The following is a 24,103-nucleotide window of genomic DNA, read 5'->3' as shown; positions in this document are numbered from 1 at the left end:
TCCTGTGCCATCCCCGACAAATGCAACGCAGGACTCTCCTGCCATCACCTCCATCCGGCATCCTGAGGACCCCCGGTCAGACTGAGGGTGCGGGACTGCCTGGCTGAGGAGTATGAACCTCAGCTGCTCCAGTGGGGTCGCAGCCCACGCTAGCGGCAGGCAACGAGCTGGGCCACGAGCCAAAGGGGATGGGGACCACCCTCCTCCCTGGATGTTGCCAGGGTGGCTGGGCCAGGCAGGCCCCCTCCTCCCACCACCACCCCCAGACCCCATTTCCCTTCTCCCTCTGGCACCCATCGAAAGAGCTCAGCACTGGGCACAGTCAGAAAGGCGTGGTGCCAGGAGCTGGGCCATGCGGGAGTAAGAAGGGGACAGGAGGATAGAGCAGAACTGTTTTTATTGGAGGTGTCAAGAGCAGGAACAACAACAAACCTACAGGCTCCCCTCCTCAAGTGCCATCCTCCCCCCCCCCCCCCACCACCGGGGCAGTCAGCATCATGTGTGCGTGCTACAAGACAACGGCAAGGCTTACACTTTGCTTCAGCCAAAAGCCATACGAAGTCCCCAGCATCCCGGGCAGTGCTGCCACTGCCCCCTCCTTGGCAACTGCGAGCTCAGCTTGGCCCTGCCAGAGGCAGGGCAGGACATTCACTTTCCCCTCCAAGGAGGGGCGAGCTTTGCGTGAGAGGAGGTTTTGGTTAAGGGAAGGACAGGAGCACAGCTCCACCGAAGTGCCAGGGGACGTGACCTGGGCTGGAACTCCCAGTGGGACATCTCGGAGGACCCTGGGAGAGAGCAAGCCGTGCAGCCTGAGCAGAGCTGCAGCAGCCACAGGCAAAAAAAGGCAGCGCTAAACCCCGAAGGGCTTCACTGCCCCCTCTCTTCAACACAAACTGAACCGAAAGGGAGAGGGGTCAGAAGACAAACCAGGAGGGGAGATGAAGCAGGTCTGGAATGGCGTTTGGCTCTGGCTCACTTCCCAGCCCGCCGCTCCTCCTGGCGCTTGGTGAGGATGTATTTGAAGAACTCGTACACAGACCAGGCGATCGCCGTTGAGGGCATCTGATAAATGACTCTTGCCTGGACCCCTCTGAAGTAGGCGGTCACGCCGCCCACTTGGTACACCGTCCTGAAGGCATTGGCCATGCCTGTGATGTGTCCGCTGATGTTGGAGCTCAAGGCCAGGGACTCCTGGGTGTTGAGCAGCGTTTTGCAAACGTCCAAAGGCGTAGTGGCAGCAGCAGCGACAGCCCCCGCACAGGCTCCGGAGACCACGTGGGAGCCTGGGTTGTACTGTCTGTGGGGGTTGAGCTGCTCTTGCAAGAACTCGTAGGTCATGAAGTGAATGGCTTGGAAGGGGATGTTCATGGTGAGCTGGGTGGTGTAGCTGCGGTAGAAAGCTCCGGCCCCTTCGTTGCGCCACACAGCCCGCACACAGTCCGTCACACGCTGGTAAGGCGAGTTGTACATCTGCATCCTCTGTTTGACCACTTGGGACAGCAGCAGCGGCAGCAGCAGCCAGGACCCAGGCGCAGAGGGGAAGAGGAGAGAGAAAGGGTAAGCACAAAGCCAGGCTTCCTCCAAGTGCCCGGAATTTGGTCACGCTGGCTTAAGAGCTCATGACGGACAACTCGGACCAGCAGTGCCCTGCATGTCCCCAGGCAGGACTGCAGTCATTTAGATCAGCTGAGGCATCACCATCACACAGACATCACCACCACCAAACCGCACAGCTGCTGCAGCCCTGGGAAACATCCCAATACCCGGGTGCTCATACTTCAGATCCACCCTTGCTCCTGAGTGACCGATGTCTCCCCATCCACCGCCGCAGAGCTACCTCAGCATCCATTCCCTTATTTTCCAACAGCTCTCGATCTGGACGAGCCTGTCCCTCCCCAGCCGCCCCCGCTGCAGCCCAGAATAACCACAGCACATCGCAGAGCCCACCAGCCAGGGATCATTAGCAGCCACTGCTGAAACGCAGCCGCTCTGGGGCAAGAACCAAACGCCAAACCTCCCCCAACGCATCTAAGAGCAGGGCAGGGGAGCCCAGATTGCAGCCTGCTGCTGTCCTGCCTCCCCCTATTTCAATATGACCACAAGGAGCTAAAAATGATGCAACTACCAACTACTACAGTTGTGATAAGAAGACGAGCTCCAGGGAAGGAATGACAACGGTCTGGCCACACAGCTGCCAGCTCCTCAGGGTCCCAGCTGGGCAGCGGGCAGGCAAGAGCCTTGCTGGGCCCAGATCAGCTGGAGCCTGCACGGTCACGAACCCTCCGGTTTTAAGAGGAAAAAAATACATTCATGACTGGTCTTTCCTTGTTACTCCTCCTTCTCCCATCACTTTCACAGACTTTTAATTACAAACTCCCTCTGCCTTTTTCACACATACCGGGCTCAACAAAATCAGTATCTTCCAGACATTTCACAACACAAGATTGCCATTCTCCTGACTTCTCTAGCATGCCTTTTGCACCCCATTCTTTTTTCTTCCTGAACACAGGCCCAGAACCATAACACACCTTCCTGAGATCCCACCACAGCAATGCCCAATTTCCACATACTTGGAATGACTTCAACAGTACAGATTGCACCTCTCTTGCCTTTTCTCCTGCTCCAGGTAACTGTCACCAGCCAAACCCCTGGGCAAAAGACCGGTACCCTCCTGGCTCCTCCTCAGCTGGGGTTTGCTGCGCTCCCCAGAATTCATCTCTTCAACCTACCCCCTCTGTAATGGGCCGCCACCGGGCTCCCTAACCAGAGCCACAGCCACTGGCCCCCAAAATGGTCCTTGCGGTCAGGCGAGCAACGAGGCGAGTACCCTCTGTGCCACAGAGGGGACCCAAGTGGCGCAGGCAGCCCCCGATCCTCCCCTCCCTGGCGGGCCAGGACCATCGTTACCTTCAGCAGGGTTCATGGCTGCATCGTGGAGCAACGTTGCTACACACCCGGCTGCACCTGCAAAACAAGAACTGCCACATGTGAGGGTGGGGAGGCGAGGGACCCCGGAGCTCCACTGCAGCCCCGAGTCCCCTGCCGAGGCACGGGAGGAGGCCCCCAGAAGAGGGCGAGATCCGAAGGCAGCCTCCATCTCCCCTCCAAGAGGTGGGTCGGTCCTCGGCGGTTCCCACCCAGAGAGAGCTCAAGAAAGAGAGGGAGAGGATTGCAACAGGCTGTCGAGTCCCACGGGCTAAGTGGGACTCACTTGGGCCCAGCCCCTGAAGGCCAGGCTGATGCCACCACCTGCCAGGGGCCCAGAGGACAGCAAGCGTCCCCGTGCCCCAAGGATAAGGAGAAACCCGACAGCGCTCGGCCGCGTGCCTGCCAAGGGCACGATGTGCGCCGCTCTCCCTTCGGCCCCACGCTTTCCCCACCGCGACGGCTCCTCAAGTCGACTAACGGGCACCACAGCAAGACGGGCTCCAACACCACGCCGGTGCTCCCGGGGCGAGTTCCGGCACTGCTGACCTGTGGAGCCACGGCCGGTCCCGGCTCGTCTGCGGGCGGCTCCCGTCCGCCGGCATCCTTCCGAGCCGGAGCCACTAACCTGCTTCAAGCCAGATACCTGGGAGCGGCTCCGGCAGGCGCAGGACCGGTGCTTCCCCCTGCCCGGCACCGTGCCGGCGCAGCACCGTACAGCTGGCCCGCGGCTGGAGAAAGCACAGGCCTTTAGGACATCCGTGGCCCCCCGCTCCCGCAGCAGCGGCTAAGGCCCTGTGGCCGAGCGGGACAGGGCCAGACCTCCCTACCGCCAAAGCTCAGCCTCTCCCCACCCCGCTCCCCGCCCCAGCATGGCGGGACGGGTGGCCCCCCGGTAGCCCCCGGCCCCCGTAGCCCCCCAGGGTGGGGGGGGGGTTGGTGGGCGTCGGGAGCAGTACCGTTGGCCACATGGCTATTGCCCCCCGCGTGGATAACGTCGCTCAGCGTCTTTTTTAACTTTTCGTAGCAGGCGAAGTAGAGGGCGTGGGCCGGGCCGGCGCCGGTGGCGGTGATGTTCATGCCCCGCATGGGCCGCCAGACGCCCTCGGTGCGGGCGATGCGCCACAGGGCCTCCAGCACGTTCCGGTACCGGGCGGCGGGCTCCGGCCGCAGGCTCTGCATCCGCGTCTGCAACACAAGGCCCGGGCGGGCAGCACGGCACGTCACGGCACGGCTCATCACCCCCCGCGGGCCCCGGCCTGGGGCGACCCCCGCCTCCCTCCCCGGGGGGCCTCGGTTTGCCGCTCCCCGCCCCGCCCCGCCCCGCCGCGCCCCCGCCCCGCCGCCGGTGCCGGCACCTTGACGCAGTCGACGGGGTACATCACGCAGTGCTCCATGACGCCCGCCACGGCGCCCGCCAGCATGTGCGTGGAGACGGCGGCGCCCTGCGGCAGCGCCTCGTAATCGGGGGCGGGCGGGGAGCGCGGCTCGGGGCCCCGCGCCGCCTCGGGCCCCCCCGGGCCGGCACCGGCGCCGGGACCCGGCCCCGCCTCCGCCTCCGCGCCTCCCCGCCGCGCCCGGCCCGCGCTGCCGCCGCCGCCGCCCATCAGCAGCAGCAGGACGCGGCCCGACTCCGCGCCGCCCCGCGCGCCGGGGCCCGGGCCCGCGCCCGCCCCCGCGCCCGCCCCCAGCTCCATGGCGCCGCCGCCGCCGCCGCCGCCCGGGCCCCGCGCCGCGCCGCCCCGCCCCCGGGCTCCCGCCCCGCCCCGCCCCGCCGCGTCCATTGGCCGCCGCCGCCCGTCGCCCGCCCCCGCCGCGCGCCCACTGGCTCGGCCTGCCGCCCGCCTCCCCCGCGCGCCGCGCTCATTGGCCGCCGCCGCCGCGACTCGGACGCCGCCACTGGCCGGCGGCTGCCTCCGGCGCGCTCAGGCGCGCTGCCCGTTGGCCGCCGGGACTCCCCGCCCCGCCGGCCCGCGCAGCCCATTGGGTGCCTCAACTTCGCGCCCCGCCCCGCCGCGCAAGCCCATTGGGCGGCGAGCCCGCGACCTTTGGCCCGCCCGCCGTTCTTCTGCGCGGGTCGGGGGGGGGAGCAGAGAGCCGCCATTGGCCGCCTCGCCCGCCATTCCGGCTCTCGGCGCGTGCTGTTTATTTTGGGCGCCTCGGATTGGCTGGGCGCTGGCGGCAGGGAGGCTGCGATAGGCCGCGCGGGAGGAAGTCTCTGCGTGACGCCTCCCGGCGAAGGTCGGACGCGGGAGCAAGGGCGAAGCCAGGCGCGGCCCTCGGCCGCCTGGGGGCGCCGTCCCGCCCCGGTCCGATTGGTCGCCGGGCCGCGCGGGCGTGGCTCCGCGGCCGCAGGGGGGGGGGTGGGCGGAGCGCCGCCCGGCGGGGCTCGGCGGCGGGGGCCCCTATTGGCCGCGCCGGGGGCGCTGGTGACGTGGCCGCCGGTGCCGGGTGCCGGCAGCGGGGCGATGCGCGGGCGGGCGGCGGCGGGCGCACATGGCCAGGTGAGCGGGGCCGGGCCGGGGGGGGCCGTGGCCGGGCCGGGCCCGGTGCTGAGCGGTGGCCTCTGCCCGCAGGATCGGCGTTTCCTGCCCGTCGTGGCGCTCGGCGGGACCCTGCCCGTGCCCGGGGCCGTGCCCGTGCCCGTGCCCGGGACTGCGGCAGCGCCCGGCGGCGCTGGGGCTGGCCCTCGCCGTGGGGCTGCTGCTGCTGCTGCTGCTGGCGGCCGCCGCCCCCCGCCGCTGGGCCGCGCCGCCCCGCGCCGCCCGACGCGACGAGAGGTGAGCGGGGACCGGGGCTGCCGGGGGGACCGGGGCTCGCCGTCGCCCGCCGGTGCTGAGGCGCCCCGTCGTCCCTCCCCGGGCCCCAGGTACCTGGCGCGGGCAGAGGAGCTGACGGCCACCGACACCGAGGACTCGACCCTCAATTACGGGGTGGTCGTGGACTGCGGGAGCAGCGGGTCCCGGGTCTTCGTCTACTTCTGGCCCCCGCACAACGGGAACCCCCACGACCTGCTGGACATCAAACAGATGAGGGACCGGAGCAGCCGCCCCGTCGTCAAGAAAATTAAACCGGGTCGGTGCCAGCCCTTTCCGCTCCCGGCCCCGAGGCCCCCCACGCATGGGACGGGGATGGCCACTGCCGGTGCGGCAGGCCCGGCCGGTTCACAGCCTCCCTTCCCTGGGCAGGCATCTCCGTGGCGGCGGCGGCGGCCCCGGAGCAAGCTACGCCCTACCTGCGTCCTCTGCTTCGCTTCGCGGCAGCCCACGTCCCAGCTCAGAAGCACAAGGAAACTCCGCTTTACATCCTGTGCACGGCAGGCATGCGGCTGCTGCCCGAGAGGTGAGTTCGTCGGCCCTCGTCGGGGTGAGCCAGGGACCTGCTGGGATCCCTCAGCCACGAGAAGGGGGGAGACGGCTGCCTCGTCTTGAGCCTAATGGGAGAATTGGGAATCCTGGGGGTGGGGATTGAGAAAGGAAAGGGTGCGTTGTTGGGGCGAAGGGCGAGGGCTGCAGGAGGAGGGTTTGCGCACACTGGGAGGGAGCCGAGAGGAGACGCTTTTTACTGAAGTCTCAAACAAATAGATCTCGTTGCTCGTCTCCAAAGTGCACTGGGTGCAGCAGCAGGGCTTCTGGGGCTGGACGCGGGGCGTATTGCAGTGGGATTCCCGCTCCTTCCTGCGCTCTCGCAAAGCAGCGTCGCTGGCGAAGGTCCCTTAGCATCTGTCCCTCTCCCATGTCCTTGCAGGCAGCAAGCTGCAATCCTGGAGGACTTGGTGAGAAACGTGCCCCTGGAGTTTGATTTCCTCTTCTCCAAATCACATGCAGAAGTGATCTCAGGGAAACAGGAAGGTAGGAGCTTCTGTGAAGCACTGCTTGGTTCCCTTTAGCATGTTGTCGTAATGACCCTTTCCGTCTCGTGCAGGTGTCTATGCTTGGATTGGCATCAACTTTGTCCTGGGCCGGTTTGATCACGAGGACGGTGAGTCTGGCTGCTTGTAGAGCAGCTGGGAGGGTCTGAGCAGAGCCCAGCTGGAGCTTGCCCTGGCGCTGGAGCTAAGAGCAAGCTCTGGAGCAGGCAGCGTCTGCCCCTTGGGCCAGGTAATGCCTGACCGCAGCCATGAGCGTGAAACTCTCCAGAACCTGGGACCTGGAGGGGCACCTGCCCTGGTCACAGGAACAAGTCCCTGTGTGAGGGGGGCACCTGCAGCGTTTTGGGAGAAGAACCAGGGAGAGAGGGTTTGTAGTAGTGTTCCTGTAGTGGCTTCCAGTGGTGGATGCTTTGGGGGAACCTACAAAGCTGAGGGGCAGCCAGCCCCATGTGCCAGGACCCGCTGCCCTGCAAGTGATCCTTGGGGGCTGCTTGCAGGGGTGGAGGAGCCCCATGAAGCTGCTGGGGGAGGGTGATAGTGGAAGGGAGGAGATGCCCCCCGGGCCCTGCCCCTTGCTGATGCGCTGCTGTGGGTTGCAGAGGAGGATGCGGTGGTCACCGTAGCGCTGGGGGACCAGGGAGAGTCCCTGGTTCGGAAACGAACAGTTGGGATCCTAGACATGGGAGGTGCCTCCCTGCAGATCGCCTACGAAGTGCCCGACTCCGGAGCTTTCTCCTCCCCGCAGCAGGTGCGTATCTGGCTGGCTGGCCAGCCCCGAGAGCAGCCCCTGCCTTCCCTGAGTCGTTGCTGATCACGGACCTCTCTGCGCCCCCAGGAGGAGGCTGCTAAGAGCTTGCTGGCGGAATTCAACCTGGGCTGCGATGTGCAGCACACTGGCCACGTGTACCGCGTCTACGTCAACACCTTCCTGGGCTTCGGGGGCAATTTTGCCCGGCAGCGCTACGAGGAGCTTGTGCTGAACCAGACCTATGTGCACAACCGGTATTGCTGCCTTGCCTAGCGGTGTCCCTGCTAGGGCATTGCAAAATGGGGTGCTGGTTCCTTCATGCCGCCCTCTCCCCATTGGATTTGCCCCAAGAGCCGCCCATGGCGATAACAGCTCCCACAGCCACGCTGGCAGCAGCAGGTGCCCGGGCTGGCACGGGGTGCATGGGTGCTGCCCTTTTCTGAGCCCGGCAGGCATTATCAGTGCCGCAGCTCCCTGCCTTCTTCCTCCTCGTCCCCTTGCGGCAGGCTGCAGGGAGGCCCCTCTGGTGGCTTTCGGCTTTTCCTGCTCTGACTTTCCCTCCTTCTCCAGCACCGATTCACTCAGCACATCTTTCCATCGCATCCCCACCTCGAGCTCTCTGTCTCCTGTCTCCCCTTCCCAGAGCGCTACGTGAAGCTGTCACCAGAGGCGGAGAGGCTTGGTGCCCAGGTACTCCTGTGCCGGGAACAGACCCTGCCTCCAGATCCCCAGGGGCTGCACAGGGGTGCAGATCCACGCGAGCTGGTCGGGGTGGGCTGTGCCTTGTTGCACCCTGCAGGTGCTTGGGGCATGTGGCTGCAGGTCAGCGTGAGAGATCTGGCGAGTTTGGCCTCAGCAGGAGGTGCTGGGGCAGGCGCCAGCGCTGCAGGGTACAAGAGAACACAGCCTGGTCTGGTGTGGGGGGTATTTGGATGTGGGGCAGTGCTAGACTAGGCTTTTTGGGGCTGGTACAAGACCCGTCCCCCCATGCAATTGCCTTTCCTTCCTGGCCTGTTTTCCAGCCTGCATGGCCAGCAGACAGGGCTGAGCCCCGAGACGCCCTTCCTGGACCCCTGCCTGCCTGTGGGGCTGGAGGACACAGTGATGAGGGGCGGCCAAACCCTGTTTGTGCGGGGGCGAGGGGACTGGCTGGCCTGTGCGGAGCTGCTGCAGCCCCTCCTGGCTGGGCCCAAAAGCAGCCAGGCCTCCCTGGTGAGGGCATACAAAGCACCCATCGACTTTGGCAACAGCGAGTTTTACGGCTTCTCCGAGTTCTTCTACTGCACTGAGGACGTGCTGCGCCTGGGGGGCCGCTACAGTGCCCCCACCTTCACCTCTGCTGCCCAGGTGGGTGCTGCCGCAGCCCGGGAGCTGGGGAGCCGCTGTTCCTGGGGCTGGGAGGGAGTAGGGGCTGTTTCTCTGCTCTGAGCCCTGACTTCTCTGTCCCTCAGGAGTACTGCAGCCAGCGATGGGAGGTGCTGACCCAGCGCTTCCGTGGTGGCCTCTACTCGGCACACGCTGACCAGCACCGGCTGAAGTAAGCGGCTTTGCTGGGGGTGTGCCATGGCTGGACCTCCTGGGGGGCTTTGGCTGGGGCGAGGGACCGTGGTGCAGGTGGCAGCATCTGGCTGACACTCTTGCGTGCTGTGCCTGCAGGTATCAGTGCTTCAAATCAGCCTGGATGTACCAAGTCCTTCACCAGGGCTTCCGCTTCCCCCTGGACTACCCCAGCCTGCGCACGGCCCAGCTGGTGTATGACCGGGAGGTGCAGTGGACGCTGGGAGCCATCCTCTACAAGACGCGGTTTCTGCCACTCAGGTACCATTGGCTCGCTGATGGCATCGCTCGGGGAAGGGTGGTTGGGGAGGAGCAGGAGTTGCCGCATTGGGCGAGGGCTGTGCCACCCCGGCAAGGGGAGCGGCAGCACGGACCGTGGTAGTACCCCATGGCATCTCACGGCCAGTCCTGACTCTCCGCAGGGATCTCCGGCAGGAGAGCATCCGGCAAGCACACACCTCCTGGCTGCGCCTCTCCTTTGTCTACAACCACTATCTCTTCTTCGCCTGCATCCTGGTCGTAGTGCTGGCCATAGTCCTCTACCTCCTGCGGCTGCGCCGCATCCACCGCCGGCAGCTGCGTGCGGCCCAGCTCACCCTGCTTTGGCTGGACAAGGTGGTGGTGCCGCCGAGCCAGGGAAATGGGCCATGACACCGGTGGTACCCACCGTGCAGTTGCACCAGCAGAACCAGGGCTGGCTGACAGCCTGGGCTCCGAGGGCTTGGACTCTTTCTTAAAGACCATCTCAACTCTGCACTCTATCATCTCCACATCAGAACCAGAGCCTGTGGTCTGAGGCAGCTATAGACACCAGAACTTTCCTCTCTGCCTCACCCCAGTTCTAATCTTTGCGTTCCTTGGCCTCCGGCCTTTGCCTTGCCACATGGTATAGAGCAAAGTCCTCTACTGCCAGCGGGCTTGAAGCTGCAGCCCTGGCAGCTCCCTTAGATAAGCAGGACACTACCACTGAGGTGGCCAGCCCAGGACCAGGGCCTGAAGTACTGGGCCACCCCATGACTCAGCCACCAGTTTGCAGAGCAGGCTGGTGATGTGCTGTAGCTCATCGCCTGGGGTGGCCTTTCTGCAGTCCCTTACTAGCCTACAGGCTAGAGAACAGCAGTCACCAGCGAAGCTACTGCAGGAACCAGGTGAGCTGTGAGTTCCACTGAGCTGCTCTGCCCAGCCTGGTCCCTCTCGGAGCATTCCTTAAGAGGTGCCCTGCTCTTTGCCAAGTCTTCCCTTCCCAGGACAGTCCTCCTGTGGTCCTAGCCAATGCCCCAGGCTCAGCACTGAGGGCTCAGGGATTGGTTCCTAAGGCACCACCAAAGTCAGCTGCCCTTTCCTTTCATACATTCCCTCCTGGGCACGTCTGCCCCGTGGTGTCCCACACGTTAATCGGGCACTAGCACCGGGACCCGTGGTTCTCTCCCCCGTGAGCGCAGGCTGGGCCTGCCCACAGGGGAACCATCTCACTCCAGCCCAGCTTACTGCCCCAGGACAGGTCTGGGCTGTGCACACAGGCACGAGCCTTCCTCCCCTGGGGCTGGAGCCCCCAATGAAGTGTCACTTTTTACTTGAACTCATCTGTTCCCATGCCTGTAGCAATAAATAAACCCCTTGAGCCATCCAGCACTGGTCTTGTTTTCTAGTGAGCACCACCCCAGCAGCAACAGCTCCTGGCTAGCAGCGTGACTGGGGGCCAGTGCTTGTCTGCACAGCATTGCTTCGTGCCACTGCAGTGGGATGACAAAGCTGCTTTCTTGCCAGCAGATGTTCTCTGCCCTTCCAGCAGGACAGCTGAGCTCACCTCCCAAGGTGGTAGCAGCAAGGGAAGCTCTGATCCAAACTGAACTGTTGTGATCCTTGGAGACAGCATGCTTTGCTGCCCTCCTCTCCTCCTAAGAGAAAAAGCCGGCCCACTCAGAGCCCCTCCTGAAAGGTGTTGCTCTGTGTTTTTTACCTTCTTCCCCACCCCAGCCTGAGCAAGGGGCCACTAAACTTCTCCAGCTGCTGCACAGCCATGGGGATGGCCCCAGCACAGCTGCCTACCACCAGAGAGGCTGGGCAGGTACCCAAGTCTCCCTCTAGCACATACTGTTACCTACCTGTGACCCTCGTCATGCAGGACAACCGCACAGGTGGCATCAAGGATAAAACTTTTCATGCACAAGCATGCTGCCAAGCTCCTGCTCAACAGCTGAGGATCCCAGCCTTGTTCTCATGGTGCAAGAACAGGGTTAGGGGGAAGGGAAAAAGTCTGAATAAAGCCAAGACTGCTCCCCAGCCTCAAAGCAGCAAGTGACTCTGCCTCCAGCATCACTTACTAGAAAAAGGATTTATTTCCACCACACAAATTTAACAAACACGGACAGGTAAATAAATACAGATAAATTACGTGATAAATAAGGGGAAACAAAAAACACAACACCCTACTCGGTTCTTCTCGGAACCTGGACACAGGTTGGGTGGGTGGTGGTACCCAGACACTACTGCAGCACCCTCACTGCTGAGGCGGGAGGAGATGCAGCACCCCTTTAATCCCCTCCAGCAGGCTGCCAAGCAGCAGAACCTTCTGTCCTGCACCCCAGCACCTCCCTCATCACACCCCAGGGGGTCTGCATGTTCCTCCAGGGTCAGCCCTCCCTTCTCACACCCACAGGCAGCATCTCTCTTAGCAGGGACCACCCCCACCACAGGGGACTGACCATACAACAGAGGATGCTACGGGCTCCTGCCTTCTCACGCAGAGGTGCGGCCGGTGCCTGAAATGACCAGAAATATGGTAACTAGTTGGGTAGCTTGGGCTGGAAGCAGGGGTTTCACTTGGCGGGGCTACGGCTGAGTGCACTGGAGGGAGCAGGGCAAGCATGGCAGGGACAGGAGCTGCTGGCACTACACACAGATCTCTCTCAGGACGGTGCTTAATGTCAGTGACTACAGCACTAGGCCAGCTGAGGGGATCTCTCCCTGGTAGTGTGGTTGCTCCCAGGGCCAGGTGTACCAGGCCCTCGTCCCAGGCGGGGGTGCTGCCTGCCATGCTCAGGGGCCCAGCCATCACTGGTCCAGGTTGCAATGCTCAGGGTGCACTGGGGCAGCGGGTCCAGCCTCTGTCCCAGCACGTCTGGGGGCTGCCTGGTACGGGAGAGTAGAGGCTGGAACAGCAGCAAGAGCTGGGGCAGGGAGAAAGGAGGAGAAGTTAGCACCAAACTGCACCCACAAGGTAGCCCCCGCAAACCTAGATAACCACAGGCTCAGAGGGAAGGGCTGTTTGCTCAGGCCCAGTGCAGAGCCAGCAGCCCCACGCCGAGACCAGCTCACCACAGCCACAATGCACAGAAGCCAAAGCAACTCCCACCCAGCAAGGACCACGCTGCAGCTCCCTCTCCAACCAGCCACAGGCAGGCAAGCAGGGACATCTCTGCCACCCCAGCCCTCTGCCCACTCACGGTGATAATTTTGGGGGGGGTGTCTGTTCAGGCGCCGGCTCCTGAGGACTGCTCACTCCCAGAGGAAGCGCACGTACCAGATGGTCTCGTTCTTCAGCTGCGGCCCAAACAGGGGGTTGGCCTGGGCCAGGATGGCGATGAGCCAGCTGCAAAGGGACCCAACCTGCCGTCAGCCCTGGCAGCACGCAGGCAGGGACCAGGATCCCGGGATGCTGCTGCCGCAAGGGGCTGGCAGAGGGACTGCTGCCCCGGGGGGTGAAGTGCCCGGGAGGGAGGGAGGCAGGCTGCAGCCCGGGGGCTGTCCCATTCATCCACGGGCAGGAGGCTGGGCAGCAGCCACTGGGCCCGGTGAAGCCCCACGGAGGATGGGGGAGGGGGGGGGGGCGGTACGGGAGGCCGGTTCGTGGTACTCACAAGAGGTAGCAGCACACGGCGGTGGTGACCAGCATCGTGATGATCACCCTGCGGAGACACCGGCATGAGGCCGGTGAGGCCCGGTCACGAACCCCCCCCGTCCCCGGTATCCCCTCGGGGCCCCCACTCACCCGCGGTTCGGCCCCTTGGGCACGAACCAAGGGGCGGCGATGCCCACGAGGCCCCAGAAGGCGGAGAAGAGGACGAGCGGCAGCGCGAAGCTGTGCGCCGTCATGGCCGCTCCGCTCCGACAGACCGACCGCCGCCGCACCGGATGCCGCTCTGCCCACTGCCGCGCGCGACGGCCAATCCGCGGGCGGAGCGCACCGCGCTGGCGCCACCGCCGCCTCCCATTGGCAGAAACGCGAAGCCGGGCGTACGCCGGGCCGACGCCAGGGGGCGCCAAAGGGAGCCCGCCCTCCTCTCCCCGCCGCGGCGGCGCGGCTCGGCGCCCCCCCTCCCCGCCCGCTGCCGCCGGGACTCCCCGCATCCCTCCTCACCTCGCTCCGGAAAGGAGGCGTCCAGCCAGACACCAGCCGCTCCGTAAAAACTCCTTTATGTTACAAAGTTCACGCCGACACCCTCCGCCTCCTCCCCGCGCACAGCCTGGCTGGGCGCACATTCCCGTATGCTAGGGTTGGCGGGGGGGGGGGGGGGTGGGGGGTGTGTGTGTGGGGGGGTGTGTGTGTGTGTGCAGCCTCCGGGCCCAGCGCCGCAGCTCCCCCGGGAGGGCTCTGCCTCCGGCAGGTTACTTGGGGACCCGTCGGAGCTCGCTCATGAGCCAGAGTGCCATGCTGAGCAGAGCCAGGGAGCCTGACTGGTGGGTGGCGGCCAGCGGCGTGGGGACGTACAGCAGGAGGGTGCTGATGCCTAGGCCCACCTGCCGAGAAGGGAAAAGGAAGGAGTAAGAGCAGCTGTGGATGCAGCATTGATACACATCCCCAGCACAGAGCATGATGTAGAAAGGCCCATGGCCACAGCCAGACATCCCACCCTCAAATTCAGACAGTGCATGCAGTATGGCGAGGTCCAGGGCCTAGGCAGGTCCACCTCTTCAGCTCCAGGCTCTTGGGGCCAGCACAGATCCAAGCTGGAGACAGCTCTGTCTTGTGAACATGCTACAAAGGACTGGAGGGAGGAAAAAAAAAATAGAAGGGAGGGGGGAGAAGATGACAGTACCTGCATGCAAGCCACAGCCAATAAGGAAGTCACTGCCATCCTGGTCCTGCGAGGAAGTGGGATCTTCTGCGAGAAGAGGTACAGTGCTGTGACAGCTGTGACTGAGGCGATTCCCTACAGAAGGGATGAGAAACAAGCACCCTTCAAGAAAAGTTCAGAGGAAATGGGTACAGCGGCCTTTGGCTGGGCCTTCCATGCAGTAAAAGAAATTTCATGAACAATATTTAACTGTGGAAACGTGTTAGTGGCCATAACCAAATCCTGGAGCTCCCATGCCTGCCAGGTTAACAACCCTGAAATTTAACTGAAGTTATAGAGTTCCATTTCTCTCCAAATTAATGCTTTATTTTCCAACAGCATTTCCTCAAATCATTAGGGACTATCTGTGCCCTCATCCCTTCTGTCACCTTGACAGCTAAAGGTGGAAGCTGTCATCTGGAAAATTGATCTCATTTTCACCACTCGGCTGTAGTTCACCAGCATAATCTCGCTGTGCAGGTCACCCCAGGTGATTCCTCTTCTAAGTCACTTAATCTTTCTTTTTAGTCTTAGTGATGGCTTAGTCCACAGCAGTGCTGGCAGTGGCATTTAATATCTGGATTGCTCTAACTAGCTGCGATATTTTCACAGGGCGCTACTGGTGTAAAGCAAGTTCAGAAATGCTAGAGGAAAATATCAGATTTTCCAAGTTTTATTTCACACAGCTTTCCCAGACATTTCAATAGCGAAGGCTACCCTGGTCTGCAGCTTACGTTATGGAAAAGGAGACACAAAGAAACAAAGTCTGTAACTTGCGCAGGAGGAAGATGTCCTTAAGGAAGGAGATCACACTGAAAATAAACAAGAGTGCTAAACTTCCTCTTTCTGCAGAAGCAAATTGGTAACACGCTCTTAGGACCTTTGGACACCCTGGATATCACTCAAGCTGACAGAACCACGGCCCAAAGAGGACAGCTTGGCTGCAGGAGGCAACTGAGAAGCAGCACAGACATAGCAGGAAGACAGCACTTACCAAGATCCTGTGATCAAACTGTACAGTTGTAGGATTCTCAAAGATATTTCTCAGCACGGGGGAGAAGGCAAGGAGATCATCTGGGATCCAGCGATCACCCATTTTGGGGAAGGAATTGTACACAAGGCCAGCATCCAGCCCTGCCACAAAGGCACCTGCAATTCCAGAGCAGAAAATGAGACTACCAGAGTAGGCAAAGGTGGCACTCCAGGTTGCAAAGCTCTGACTCGAAGAGCTCAGCTTGATCCTGAATTTCTTTTAGAAACATATACAGAGATCACACAGCAACAGGCAGGCTGGAAGGTACATCTCCACCTGCTCAGGAAAGACCCGTAAGGGAGGTTCTCGACTGTAAGCTCCCTGACAGCAATAAAGTTTTTCCCAGGGAACATGATAGGGTTGCTCACAGTCCCCGCCAGACCAGAGATAAAAACAGGGCAGAGAGGAATGAGCCGCAGATGGGACAGCAGAAAGAAACATTCTTACCTGAAAGAGCAGTAAGAAAAATGAGAGCTGTAGTGCCATGAGCATATTGTCTCAAGCGAAGGAGCTGATGGGTTTCAGGTAACTGTAAAATTAAAAAAAAAAAGAAAAAGAAAATAATCAAGGCAAAGCATTTCCAGTGCTGTTTGCAGCAAGTAAGAAAAACCTTCACTGCATATATAGGCCAAGGGGTTGGCCTGTATTTTACAGGAGGAATCTAGAGACCACCATGCAGCAGTGTCACACTTCAGTGGTTCCTCAAAACCACAACTAATCGAGTCCAACCCCGTGCAGAAACTGGAGTGGCCACTGGACAGTTACTGGCACAAACCATTTAGCCCGGCCAGGAACACCGCTGCCTGAGCTTGCACGAACTCTGAGACTAATCACTTTTGAGCAGAACAGCACAAGTCAAAGGAAGCGTCCCATAACCAAGAAGTTTACAGACAGGGTATTTTGCAATGCGGTATTAGATCGGAGTCAGGAACAGAGACTAAAACGGAAGCACCATCACTCTTCACACCCTTTCCTCACCCTTCACATCACACCCCCAACCCTCTGAACTGACACTACCCTGTGCTTTTGACTCCTGAGACACCACTCTGTACCTTCTGTTGCGGAAGCAGCAAGGACAGCCCCGTCCACAGGCTAGCAGAGTACAGAACCAGCGCGGAGCCGAGATGTGCTGCAAGACGGTACTGACTGACCCGAGGAATGTCGTAAGAGTCTGGCTTCTCTTCCAGCCCGCTCTTCACCATGTACCATCCCAGCAGCCCCTGACAAAACAGGAGAGGGGTTAAAGCCAGACAGGGCAGCAGCAACTGCTAAGAGCAGACAAACATTAGGGGCAAAGCAACTTGTTTCCTTCACCTTCAACCAGCTACCAGCACTGCCACCCCCCAAGCTTTCATGAATCCCACTGCCTCAACTACGCTCAATCAGAAGATATTAGCAGATGCTGCCGCTAATCCCTGCGGCTACAGAGTTCGCTCACCTGGAAGCAGACCAGCCCACAGAGCGCAAGAACACAGCCCTTCATGGGGCGGCTGAGCCAGCCTTTTCGCCAGAAGTAGGTGGCGGGCAGAATGTAGGCCAAACCCACAACGCGGCCCCACATACGGTGCGAATACTCCATGTACCAGATGAACTTGAACTCTGTCAGCGTCATGTCATGATTCAGGCTGTTAAAGACGGTAAAACAAATGACATTTTCATGTGGTACAGCAGTCCTATGCCGTACTTTGCAGGACAAGGGATCACCTTCCTCAGAGAACAAAAGTGAAAGCGAAGGAGCCATCATCAGGCAGGCTTTGTGTGCCCTCCTAGTGATGTTAAAAAACATTTCCCTTCTTACAAGAGTTCCTCGAGTGGCTCAGTCGCAGGAGGGATGCTCCCACCCACCCTCCTTCCTCTTTTGCACACTCACATTTTGAACTCTGGGAACTGCTGGTACTTCTGGAACTCAGCTTCCCACTCCTGCTGCGTTCTTGGGGGTTTCATCTCTCTCACCAGGTGCCAGTCAACCATAGAAAGGCCCGATTCCGTCAGCCTGGGAGCAGACAGACACAAGCAGGCACAATTCACTCGCTGACAGCATGCAAATCTACCGAACCGAAGTGAGAGCTGTTGGCTGCACCAGACAACCCTTAAACTCACAGTTAGAAACAGGATGGAGATCAGGGAGTCTGTAAGTGATCAAACAGACCTAAAATTACCAAAACCGTGTAAGGGACGGTTATCCCCGGCTGGCACCAGCACGCCACAGACAGTCTCTCTGGTACTCCCAGCCCTGTGCCACGGTGTCCCCTCGCAGCCAGGGGCGAAAGACACGAGAGGAGCTCTCACAGGCGCACTCGGGGCGGCTCCGAGGCGTGGGAGGCAGCTGCGGGCCACAGGGACGGCCCGAACGGGTCACCGGCGGCGGAGACGGCCGCCTCCACGCGGCCCCAAGGCCGAGCCCCTTCCTTCCACGGCCCCGGCCGCCCGGCGCGAACCGGTGCCAGCGGGGCGGGGGGTGCGGCGCTCACCTGGTGACGCCGCCCAGCACCACGGCACCGGCCACGGCGCCGCTGCAGGCCAGGAGCCACCGCCCCACGGCGGGGGGGGGGCGCGGCAGGGGGGGGCGCCTGCTGCAGGAGCCGCCGCGGAGGCGGAGAGGCGGGGCCCGGTGCCGGTGCCGGCCCCCCCCCGCCCCTCAGCGCCAGCGCCGGCGCCGCCGCCCCGCGCGGGCAGCAGGAGCCGAACGCCAGCCCGCGCCGCACGCAGCATCCCGAGTGACCCCGGAAGTGGCGCGCGCCGCCGGAAGCGGGGCGAGCACTTCCGGACACACCTGGGCGTCACCATGACAATCCCCGGCACGTGACCGAGAGCCAGCAGCGACCCCCGCGCGCCGCCAGCGCAGGTGAGGGCGCGTGCGAGGCGGGGGCGGGGCCCGGGCGGGGGCGGGGCCGCGACCGACGCCGGGGGGCGGGGCTTAGCGCCGCAGCGCGCGAGCGAGGCGCGCCGGCCGTCCCCCCCCCCCCCGCCTCCACCCTCCCGCGCCCGCCCTCGCGCCCGCGGACGGCGCGGGCCCGGGCCGCGAGGGGGCGAGGCCGGAAGCGGGAGCGGGGGGGCGGGGCCTGCGGCGGAAGCGGGGCGGGGGCGGGGCCGCGGCCGCCGGCGGCGGCGCGGAGCCGGTCGGCAGCCATGGGGCGGGCCGGGCTGACGGCGCCGCTCTCCGCCAGGTATGGACGATGGCTTCCTCATGGAGGTGTGCGTGGACTCGGTGGAGTCCGCCGTCAACGCGGAGCGCGGAGGTAAGGCCCGCGGGCGAGGGGGCGGCAGCGCGGCGGGCCCCGCCGGGGCCGGTTCTGACGCGCCTCTCCCCAGGTGCAGGCCGGATCGAGCTGTGCGCCGGCCTCGTGGAAGGAGGGACCACCCCGAGCATGGGTGAGCCGCGCCCGACCCCGCCCTGCGGCGGCCCGCGTCCTCCCCCTCTCCCGGGGCCGCTCCCCCTCCCCGGGGGGGGTCGGCGTGCCCGGCGCACCCTCCTGCCCGCCGTCCTTCCCTTTGCCCTCTTCCCCTGCCCCCGTCCCGCCAGCTTGCCTCCCCCCCCCCCGCCCTCTGTGCCCCTCCCCAGCCTCTCGTCTTGCCTCCCCCGGCGGCTGGGTGCTGAGCTGCCGCTCTCCTTTCCCCCCCAGGACTCCTGCAGGTGGTGAAGCAGTGCGTGCGGGTCCCCGTGTTCGTGATGATCCGACCTCGCGGCGGCGATTTCCTCTACTCGGACCGGGAGGTGGAGGTGATGAAAGCCGATATCCGCCTTGCCAAGCTGCACGGGGCTGACGGGCTGGTGTTCGGGGCCCTCACCGAGGACGGGCGCATTGACACAGAGCTCTGCACAGCACTGCTGGGTAAGAGTGTCCCCGGTCAGAAACACTGTGCTGAGTTCTGCGCGGTAGCTGTGTGGTGACCGTGGGGGTGGGAGTTCCGTGCGGCTCTGTCTGGTGCTGTAGAAAGAACCGTGCAGGGTGCTTTGGTCTGCACGTCTTGTCTGTGGTCTTGCCATCTCTCTTCACCTTCTACCGGTTTCATGTATTGTTGTGAGATGTTAAGCAGGTAAGAAGCTTTGCAGACCAAGGGCAGCTGCCCCAAGCGGTTCACACAGAGTTTGAGGCCACCTGGGATGTAATGGCAGGGTCTAAGCAGGAGAGGTGCTTAGGTGAGCTGCTTTGGGGGCGTCAGAGTATTAAACTGTTGGATTCCCTTCCTTCTTCATTTTCCTCGCCCTTTGTTCTTTTCCTTATGTCCCTGTTACAGGTGTCTAGGGTATGTCTCTCCTGGACTTTGGCCTTGTGGGTAGCTGGCAACTCATCTTCATTTTTTCCTCTAACACACCCAGTGAGAGAGAATAATGAGAGAGAGGTGGAAACGTATAAAGGGATACCGAAGCTGCAGTGGGAAATTGTTAGTCCAGACGCCTAACATGTAGAGAGAAAGAGAATTTGCTTCTACATCTTTTCTGTGAGCTACAGGCAAAGCTAAAGAGGGCTGAGCGTTGCCCTGGTGATGTGCTGCCAAGGTTCTTGTATGTATGAAGGTGAATGGGCTGTAGGGAGTGCAGCAAAAGACAGCGGTCTTGCCAGGATCTGCCTCCACTAGAGCAATGAGGTGCTCTGCTGGAACCAGCATTTCCAGGGCAGGAGGCAGTTGGATTTCTTTTCATAGAAGTAAATAAGTTTTGCCTAGTAAATAGAGCACCACTGGTGAAGTGGGCTGTGGTCTGAGAGCAGAACTTGTAGGTAGTGAAAGAAATCACAAAAATCAGCTCTCCTGCTTTCAAAGACTACTTACTGGTCTTGTCCCTTCCCCAGGTAGATGATACAACTTCCCTGCTTCCTTCCTGCAGAGAAACTTCTCTGGTGGGAATGAGGGTTCTGCATGATCCAGATGAGGTGGGGGATTTTGGTGTTACTCATAACAACAAAGGTTTTTTGCTTCCTCATCGGGCAGAAGAACTCTTCCTCACCAAAGAGCCTGGCCAAAGAACAGCAGCTGTGTTGTTCCCAGCAAGTACTGGGACTCTTCTGAGCTCCCCATGAACGGCCTGAGAAGCCTTTGCCCTCTTTCATCTGATGTGCTTTTCTGGTTCTAGCACAAGGGACTCCCTGTACCAGCCCTGACTGACCATATGTCTTCTTATTGCAGCGGTGTGCCGTCCCCTGCCAGTCACGTTTCACCGAGGTGAGTCGCCTGGGACAGTGGCCCTGGCAGGGGCCAGCCTCTGTTCCGCTGCCAGGGGAAGGTGGGGCTGGGAGGGAGCTGAGCTTAAGGTACTTTGGTCATTCTTTGGAGGAGGGAAAGCTCTGCATGCTGTGTAAGAGCAGGCTGTGGCTACGCTGTTCCCCCAGGAGGGGCAAGGTCCAGGGGGTGCAGGCTTGGGGGCTGTGTCACTGCCCTGTGTGGAGAGGAGGTGTCTGAGGAGCTGAGCACGGTGGCCCTGCCACTGCTGCGAGGGGGACATTATAGTCAGGAGCTGTGGCTCCCTGCAGGGGTGGCCAGCTGCGAGAAGTACCCTTCCTATCGTTGTCTCCTGGGCTCCTGAGCTGGCTGGGGGACAGGGCTTGAGCACAATGAGCTGAGTGATTTCTGAGCTGTTGTGTTGGCCTCTCAGCTTTCGACATGGTGCATGACCCTCTGGTGGCACTGGAGACCCTGATTTCTCTGGGGTTTGAGCGGGTGTTGACAAGTGGCTGTGACAGCTCAGCGCTGGAAGGATTGTCTTTAATTAAGAGGCTTGCAGAACAGGTAAGTGTTCCCTGTGCTCCCCTGGTTTACCGTGGCTGCTTCCTGGGCTTTGCCTGGAGGCAGCTCCTTTATGGTAGCCCTCATTTCTGTAAGGGAACTCCTGTCAAGGAGCGTTTGCCCTCCCTCTCTGGCTTGGCTTTAATCTTTTCCTAAGTCCATGTGGGCTGGACCCCAAAGTCTCCCACAGCAAAGACTGGTTGGGTTGTTCTTGCTTGCAGACTGGGAGGAGGGCAGTAGGAGTTGATATCAGCAGCTGGGTGTGATTAGGCCATGCAAACAGCAAAGTGAGGTCCCTGTTGGGGGTCTACAGTTCCTGTTAGGAAAATGCAACAGACGTACCTGAGAGGTAGCCAGATGGGATAGAGAGGTAGGAAGAAATGGTGACAAGTTGCCTTAGCTGTACCTGCAAATTCTTTTCCACTTTTCCTTGTAACACATGAATAGTACAAAATAGGTGGGTGAGAGTGCACGAATCGTAAGCCATGGTGACATCCATGAGTTTGTGGAAGGCACTGCATGTAAGGTTTCTTTGCTACCCCACAAATGCACGTGCAGATGTAGTGCTGAGCAATATCACTAACATGTTATTCTTCTTTCAGGCGAAGGGCAGAATTGTGGTGGTGCCAGGTAATGGTGTTTTGTCATCTGTAACAGGTCCTGTAGTCCCTAGCACCTGCTTCCTAGCCTCTTGCCCTGGGATGTGCTGTCTGATCTGGCTTTCTAAGCCAGGTCCCCAGGAAGAGGAGCTCCTGCCCTGGTGCGAGTAAAAGCCACACAGCCAGCTGGGGATGGCAGAGCTCTGCAGCCACTTGCTTGCTGGAGGATTTGGGGACAGCTCTACATCTGTGGGAGAACATGAGCCAAGGCATCTCTTGTCTCTTTTCATGTGCCCGGGTCTCCGTTGTCCCAAGGGCTGTCTTTTCCCTTCAGTGTAGATGGCGCTTGTCCCTTAGGGGGGTAGGTCCCAGGGTGGCATCAGGTCTGGGACAGTGCCATCTGCGCTGTATGTGACATCGGGATTCTTCCCACCAGGGGGTGGCATCACAGAGCGCAACCTGCAGAGGATTCTGGAAGGCTCCACTGCTTCTGAGTTTCACTGCTCTGCTCGCTCAGCCCGGGACTCAGGGATGAAGTTCAGGTAACTGATTATTTGTTTTTATTTTTTAGCAAAACTGTACAAGGGAAAAGCTGGATTAATGTGAACATGAGTTTGTAGAACAGGCATAAACTTCAAACAGCTTCCTGGGTGCTAATCGCGCTCTTGTGGTTGGGGTCCTGATGCCTGGCTCTGTATTCTGCAGTGTGTGAATCCAGCACTGCTCATCATCCAGACACGGATGCAGAACCGGATCCTTGGGGCATTTCTTCTGCTACTGCTGCCCTAGGGCTTGTGAGTGCGCTTGTGTGGCACTCGGGAAGGCAGGTTCTGGTGTAGCTGCCTTAGACCTTTAACACAAGTGTGTAGGATTTGGGAGGCCAGTGGGATGTGCCTCTGAGGAATGAGTGAGGAATGGCTTACATCTGTCCACAGGTCTGCACTGGGTTTCTGTTGATGCTGTTGTTTCTTGCCTTTGGATTATTCCTCTTTCTATTACTGTCTCATCTTTGGTTTGGGTGGCACCAGCAGGTTCTCTGGCCATTGCTGAGACTAAGGGAGATAGTGGGTTTTTCTTAGTGTGTCTTAGTCACCTGTATCACCTGCAGATAGTAACCAGTGGTTTTCCTGACAGAAATCCGAACGTTGCCATGGGAGCGTCCTTCTCTGCCCCTGAATACTCCGTAAAGGTGGCAGATGTGGCCAAAGTGAGGACCCTGAATGCGATCGCAAAGAACATTCTGTAGTGGAAGGCACTGTGCTGGGACAAGAGCGCTGAGACTCCAGGGTCTTTCCTGCCATATGGACAGATGGGTATCGCTTCCATCCTCAGGCTGCAGAGGATGTGAACTAGGTGATGAAGCCTGACATCTCTTCCCTTGGCTTCCCCCGAACGACCAGTCCCTGGCCTGGAAACTTACGTTGGCCATTTTAAATAAAAGGACTCATTCCCAGATGTTGTGGCAGCAAGCTGTTCAGCAGTATTTGGGAGGAAGGGAGCTGAGCAAGTAGGGGGACTGAATTGTGTAGCACTGCATGTGATTGTCAAATAAACACTGCAGCTGCCCCCCTCTCGGTGTGCTTTTTTAAAATTTATTTATATTTTACAGGTAAGACTGTGATCTGTGTTGTGTAGTCTGAATTAATCAGGCCCCTTCTGCACCAGAGGAGAATACAATCATCCAGAATGCCAGGGAGGGAAACATCATAGCCACAGGTGGAAAACAAGGCCTGCTGTGGTCAGCTGGTAGGATAGCTGGGGATTAGCAACGCAGCAGCTGCTAGGTAGAGAGAAGCGCATTGATACGTAGAGATGATGAACACATTAAGTTCTAATGGGAAGGAGCTTCTAACTACCTGACTGATGAGGTGAGGTAGTTGTGAGGCATCCTGGGCTGTGGGTGCTTGAGGTGGGGTGGGTGTGTGATGAGATTCCTTGGGAGGACAATGTGCTTTTTCTCAGGGAGTTTCCAGGTCCTTTTCCCAACATGAAGCACAAACTGCTTGTTCTCCAGACAGTGCTCGGGGGAACGTGCCTGTTGAGTTATTGCTGCCTAGTCAGAATTGAAGCCTTAGACTCATCTCAGTTACCCTGCAAAATACCTGATGAAAGATCTGAATGGTGTCAGTGGTCCATTAAAAGAGTAGAGACCCAGAGATAAAGCAGCTTTATTCTTGCTGCCTGCTCTTCTCTAAAAGATCCACAAAGCTGAAGAGGATCCCCCTGACAGCAGAGGTAGCGGACCTTCTTAGGAAGCAAAAAGCAGGGTTCAGATTTGTCTGCCCCTCTTGGCAATAGCACACAGCCTGTGAGGATGTACAGGAAAATGTAATATTTGACAAGGTGGCAGCACCTTTTGTCACCTTAAACATAATCAGGTCACTGAAAACCTATAACCAAGACTAACTATGTATCTTCAGCTCAAAGGGTACATCCACCTTTTCACATGGATCCATCACAGGTATCTGTCTCCCAAAACACACCTCGGGAGCGTATGTGGTAGTTTGCAACACAGGAGCTGGGAAGGGAATGGCTGCTTAGTGCTGGTGTCAGAGCCTGCTTCAGCACTGGCAGATAGATGTGCAGGCA

General features: G+C 60.4%; 5 protein-coding genes across 10 annotated transcripts; 2 read left to right on the top strand and 3 right to left on the bottom strand.

Annotated features, from left to right (window-relative positions):
- Positions 1-380: 380 nt before the first annotated feature.
- SLC25A28 (solute carrier family 25 member 28) lies at positions 381-4,709 on the bottom strand. 2 transcript variants are annotated; one of them, XM_052799259.1, is made up of 5 exons: positions 4,284-4,709; positions 3,885-4,113; positions 2,908-2,964; positions 928-1,490; positions 381-785 (listed from the first exon to the last, which is right to left on the bottom strand). In XM_052799259.1, the coding sequence occupies exons 1-4, from the start codon at positions 4,707-4,709 to the stop codon at positions 973-975; spliced, it is 1,230 nt and encodes a 409-aa protein (XP_052655219.1). In that variant the 3' UTR covers positions 381-785; positions 928-972. The 2 variants fall into 2 exon arrangements, with proteins under 2 accessions (XP_052655219.1, XP_052655218.1); XM_052799258.1 differs by having other exon boundaries at positions 381-1,490.
- Positions 4,710-5,292: 583 nt separating this feature from the next.
- ENTPD7 (ectonucleoside triphosphate diphosphohydrolase 7) lies at positions 5,293-10,730 on the top strand. 2 transcript variants are annotated; one of them, XM_052799257.1, is made up of 12 exons: positions 5,293-5,429; positions 5,502-5,705; positions 5,795-6,000; positions 6,114-6,267; positions 6,673-6,776; positions 6,850-6,906; positions 7,396-7,544; positions 7,632-7,798; positions 8,567-8,891; positions 8,996-9,081; positions 9,201-9,362; positions 9,524-10,730. In XM_052799257.1, the coding sequence occupies exons 1-12, from the start codon at positions 5,422-5,424 to the stop codon at positions 9,750-9,752; spliced, it is 1,851 nt and encodes a 616-aa protein (XP_052655217.1). In that variant the 5' UTR covers positions 5,293-5,421; the 3' UTR covers positions 9,753-10,730. The 2 variants fall into 2 exon arrangements, 1 of the variants encoding a protein (XP_052655217.1); XR_008236919.1 differs by lacking the exon at positions 9,524-10,730 and having other exon boundaries at positions 8,188-8,891; positions 9,201-9,344.
- Positions 10,731-11,417: 687 nt separating this feature from the next.
- On the bottom strand, positions 11,418-13,271 carry LOC128147060 (V-type proton ATPase subunit e 2). Its single transcript, XM_052799260.1, has 4 exons — positions 13,093-13,271; positions 12,962-13,009; positions 12,548-12,693; positions 11,418-12,271 (listed from the first exon to the last, which is right to left on the bottom strand). Exons 1-3 carry the CDS (start codon positions 13,194-13,196, stop codon positions 12,600-12,602), a joined length of 246 nt encoding a protein of 81 aa, XP_052655220.1. The 5' UTR covers positions 13,197-13,271; the 3' UTR covers positions 11,418-12,271; positions 12,548-12,599.
- A 369-nt stretch (positions 13,272-13,640) lies between these two features.
- LOC128147543 (cytochrome c oxidase assembly protein COX15 homolog) lies at positions 13,641-18,084 on the bottom strand. Of its 2 annotated transcripts, none has more exons than XM_052800194.1 (8): positions 17,965-18,084; positions 17,062-17,184; positions 16,630-16,816; positions 16,244-16,411; positions 15,639-15,720; positions 15,153-15,307; positions 14,141-14,254; positions 13,641-13,841 (listed from the first exon to the last, which is right to left on the bottom strand). In XM_052800194.1, exons 1-8 carry the CDS (start codon positions 17,976-17,978, stop codon positions 13,710-13,712), a joined length of 975 nt encoding a protein of 324 aa, XP_052656154.1. In that variant the 5' UTR covers positions 17,979-18,084; the 3' UTR covers positions 13,641-13,709. The 2 variants fall into 2 exon arrangements, with proteins under 2 accessions (XP_052656154.1, XP_052656155.1); XM_052800195.1 differs by lacking the exon at positions 17,965-18,084 and adding an exon at positions 17,292-17,390.
- Positions 17,909-23,080, top strand: CUTC (cutC copper transporter). 3 transcript variants are annotated; one of them, XM_052800196.1, is made up of 9 exons: positions 17,910-18,036; positions 18,359-18,430; positions 18,504-18,563; positions 18,815-19,024; positions 20,319-20,354; positions 20,785-20,918; positions 21,518-21,545; positions 21,951-22,056; positions 22,649-23,080. In XM_052800196.1, the coding sequence occupies exons 2-9, from the start codon at positions 18,361-18,363 to the stop codon at positions 22,758-22,760; spliced, it is 756 nt and encodes a 251-aa protein (XP_052656156.1). In that variant the 5' UTR covers positions 17,910-18,036; positions 18,359-18,360; the 3' UTR covers positions 22,761-23,080. The 3 variants fall into 3 exon arrangements, with proteins under 3 accessions (XP_052656158.1, XP_052656156.1, XP_052656157.1); XM_052800198.1 differs by lacking the exon at positions 18,504-18,563 and having other exon boundaries at positions 17,909-18,036; XM_052800197.1 differs by lacking the exons at positions 17,910-18,036; positions 18,504-18,563 and having other exon boundaries at positions 18,257-18,430.
- The last annotated feature ends 1,023 nt before the right edge of the window (positions 23,081-24,103 follow it).

This window comes from Harpia harpyja, chromosome 10, assembly GCF_026419915.1.
Source record: "Harpia harpyja isolate bHarHar1 chromosome 10, bHarHar1 primary haplotype, whole genome shotgun sequence".
NCBI lineage: Eukaryota > Metazoa > Chordata > Aves > Accipitriformes > Accipitridae > Harpia > Harpia harpyja.
Note: the sequence above shows the minus strand (reverse complement) of the source record. Positions and strands in the feature narration are given on the sequence as shown.

Bases quoted from the DNA above. Each gene is read 5' to 3' on its own strand.
- SLC25A28 (XM_052799258.1), bottom strand. From the start codon at position 4,709: ATGGACGCGGCGGGGCGGGGCGGGGCGGGAGCCCGGGGGCGGGGCGGC. The intron at 2,965-3,884 runs GTACTGCTCCCG...CTTGTTTTGCAG, and splicing joins CAATAGCCATGTGGCCAACG to GTGCAGCCGGGTGTGTAGCA. The intron at 1,491-2,907 runs GTAACGATGGTC...TGCTGTCCCAAG, and splicing joins AGCCATGAACCCTGCTGAAG to TGGTCAAACAGAGGATGCAG.
- ENTPD7 (XM_052799257.1), top strand. The intron at 7,799-8,566 runs GTATTGCTGCCT...CCTGTTTTCCAG, and splicing joins CAGACCTATGTGCACAACCG to CCTGCATGGCCAGCAGACAG. The intron at 9,363-9,523 runs GTACCATTGGCT...GACTCTCCGCAG, and splicing joins ACGCGGTTTCTGCCACTCAG to GGATCTCCGGCAGGAGAGCA.
- LOC128147060 (XM_052799260.1), bottom strand. From the start codon at position 13,196: ATGACGGCGCACAGCTTCGCGCTGCCGCTCGTCCTCTTCTCCGCCTTC. The intron at 13,010-13,092 runs GTGAGTGGGGGC...GTGTCTCCGCAG, and splicing joins CCCAAGGGGCCGAACCGCGG to GGTGATCATCACGATGCTGG. The intron at 12,694-12,961 runs GTGAGTACCACG...GTCCCTTTGCAG, and splicing joins GCCGTGTGCTGCTACCTCTT to CTGGCTCATCGCCATCCTGG.
- LOC128147543 (XM_052800194.1), bottom strand. The intron at 15,308-15,638 runs GTAAGAATGTTT...CTGGAATTGCAG, and splicing joins TTTTCTTACTGCTCTTTCAG to GTGCCTTTGTGGCAGGGCTG. The intron at 14,255-15,152 runs GTAAGTGCTGTC...TCCCTTCTGTAG, and splicing joins AGTTTGATCACAGGATCTTG to GGAATCGCCTCAGTCACAGC.
- CUTC (XM_052800196.1), top strand. From the start codon at position 18,361: ATGGACGATGGCTTCCTCATGGAGGTGTGCGTGGACTCGGTGGAGTCC. The intron at 18,431-18,503 runs GTAAGGCCCGCG...GCCTCTCCCCAG, and splicing joins CGTCAACGCGGAGCGCGGAG to GTGCAGGCCGGATCGAGCTG. The intron at 20,355-20,784 runs GTGAGTCGCCTG...TTGGCCTCTCAG, and splicing joins GCCAGTCACGTTTCACCGAG to CTTTCGACATGGTGCATGAC.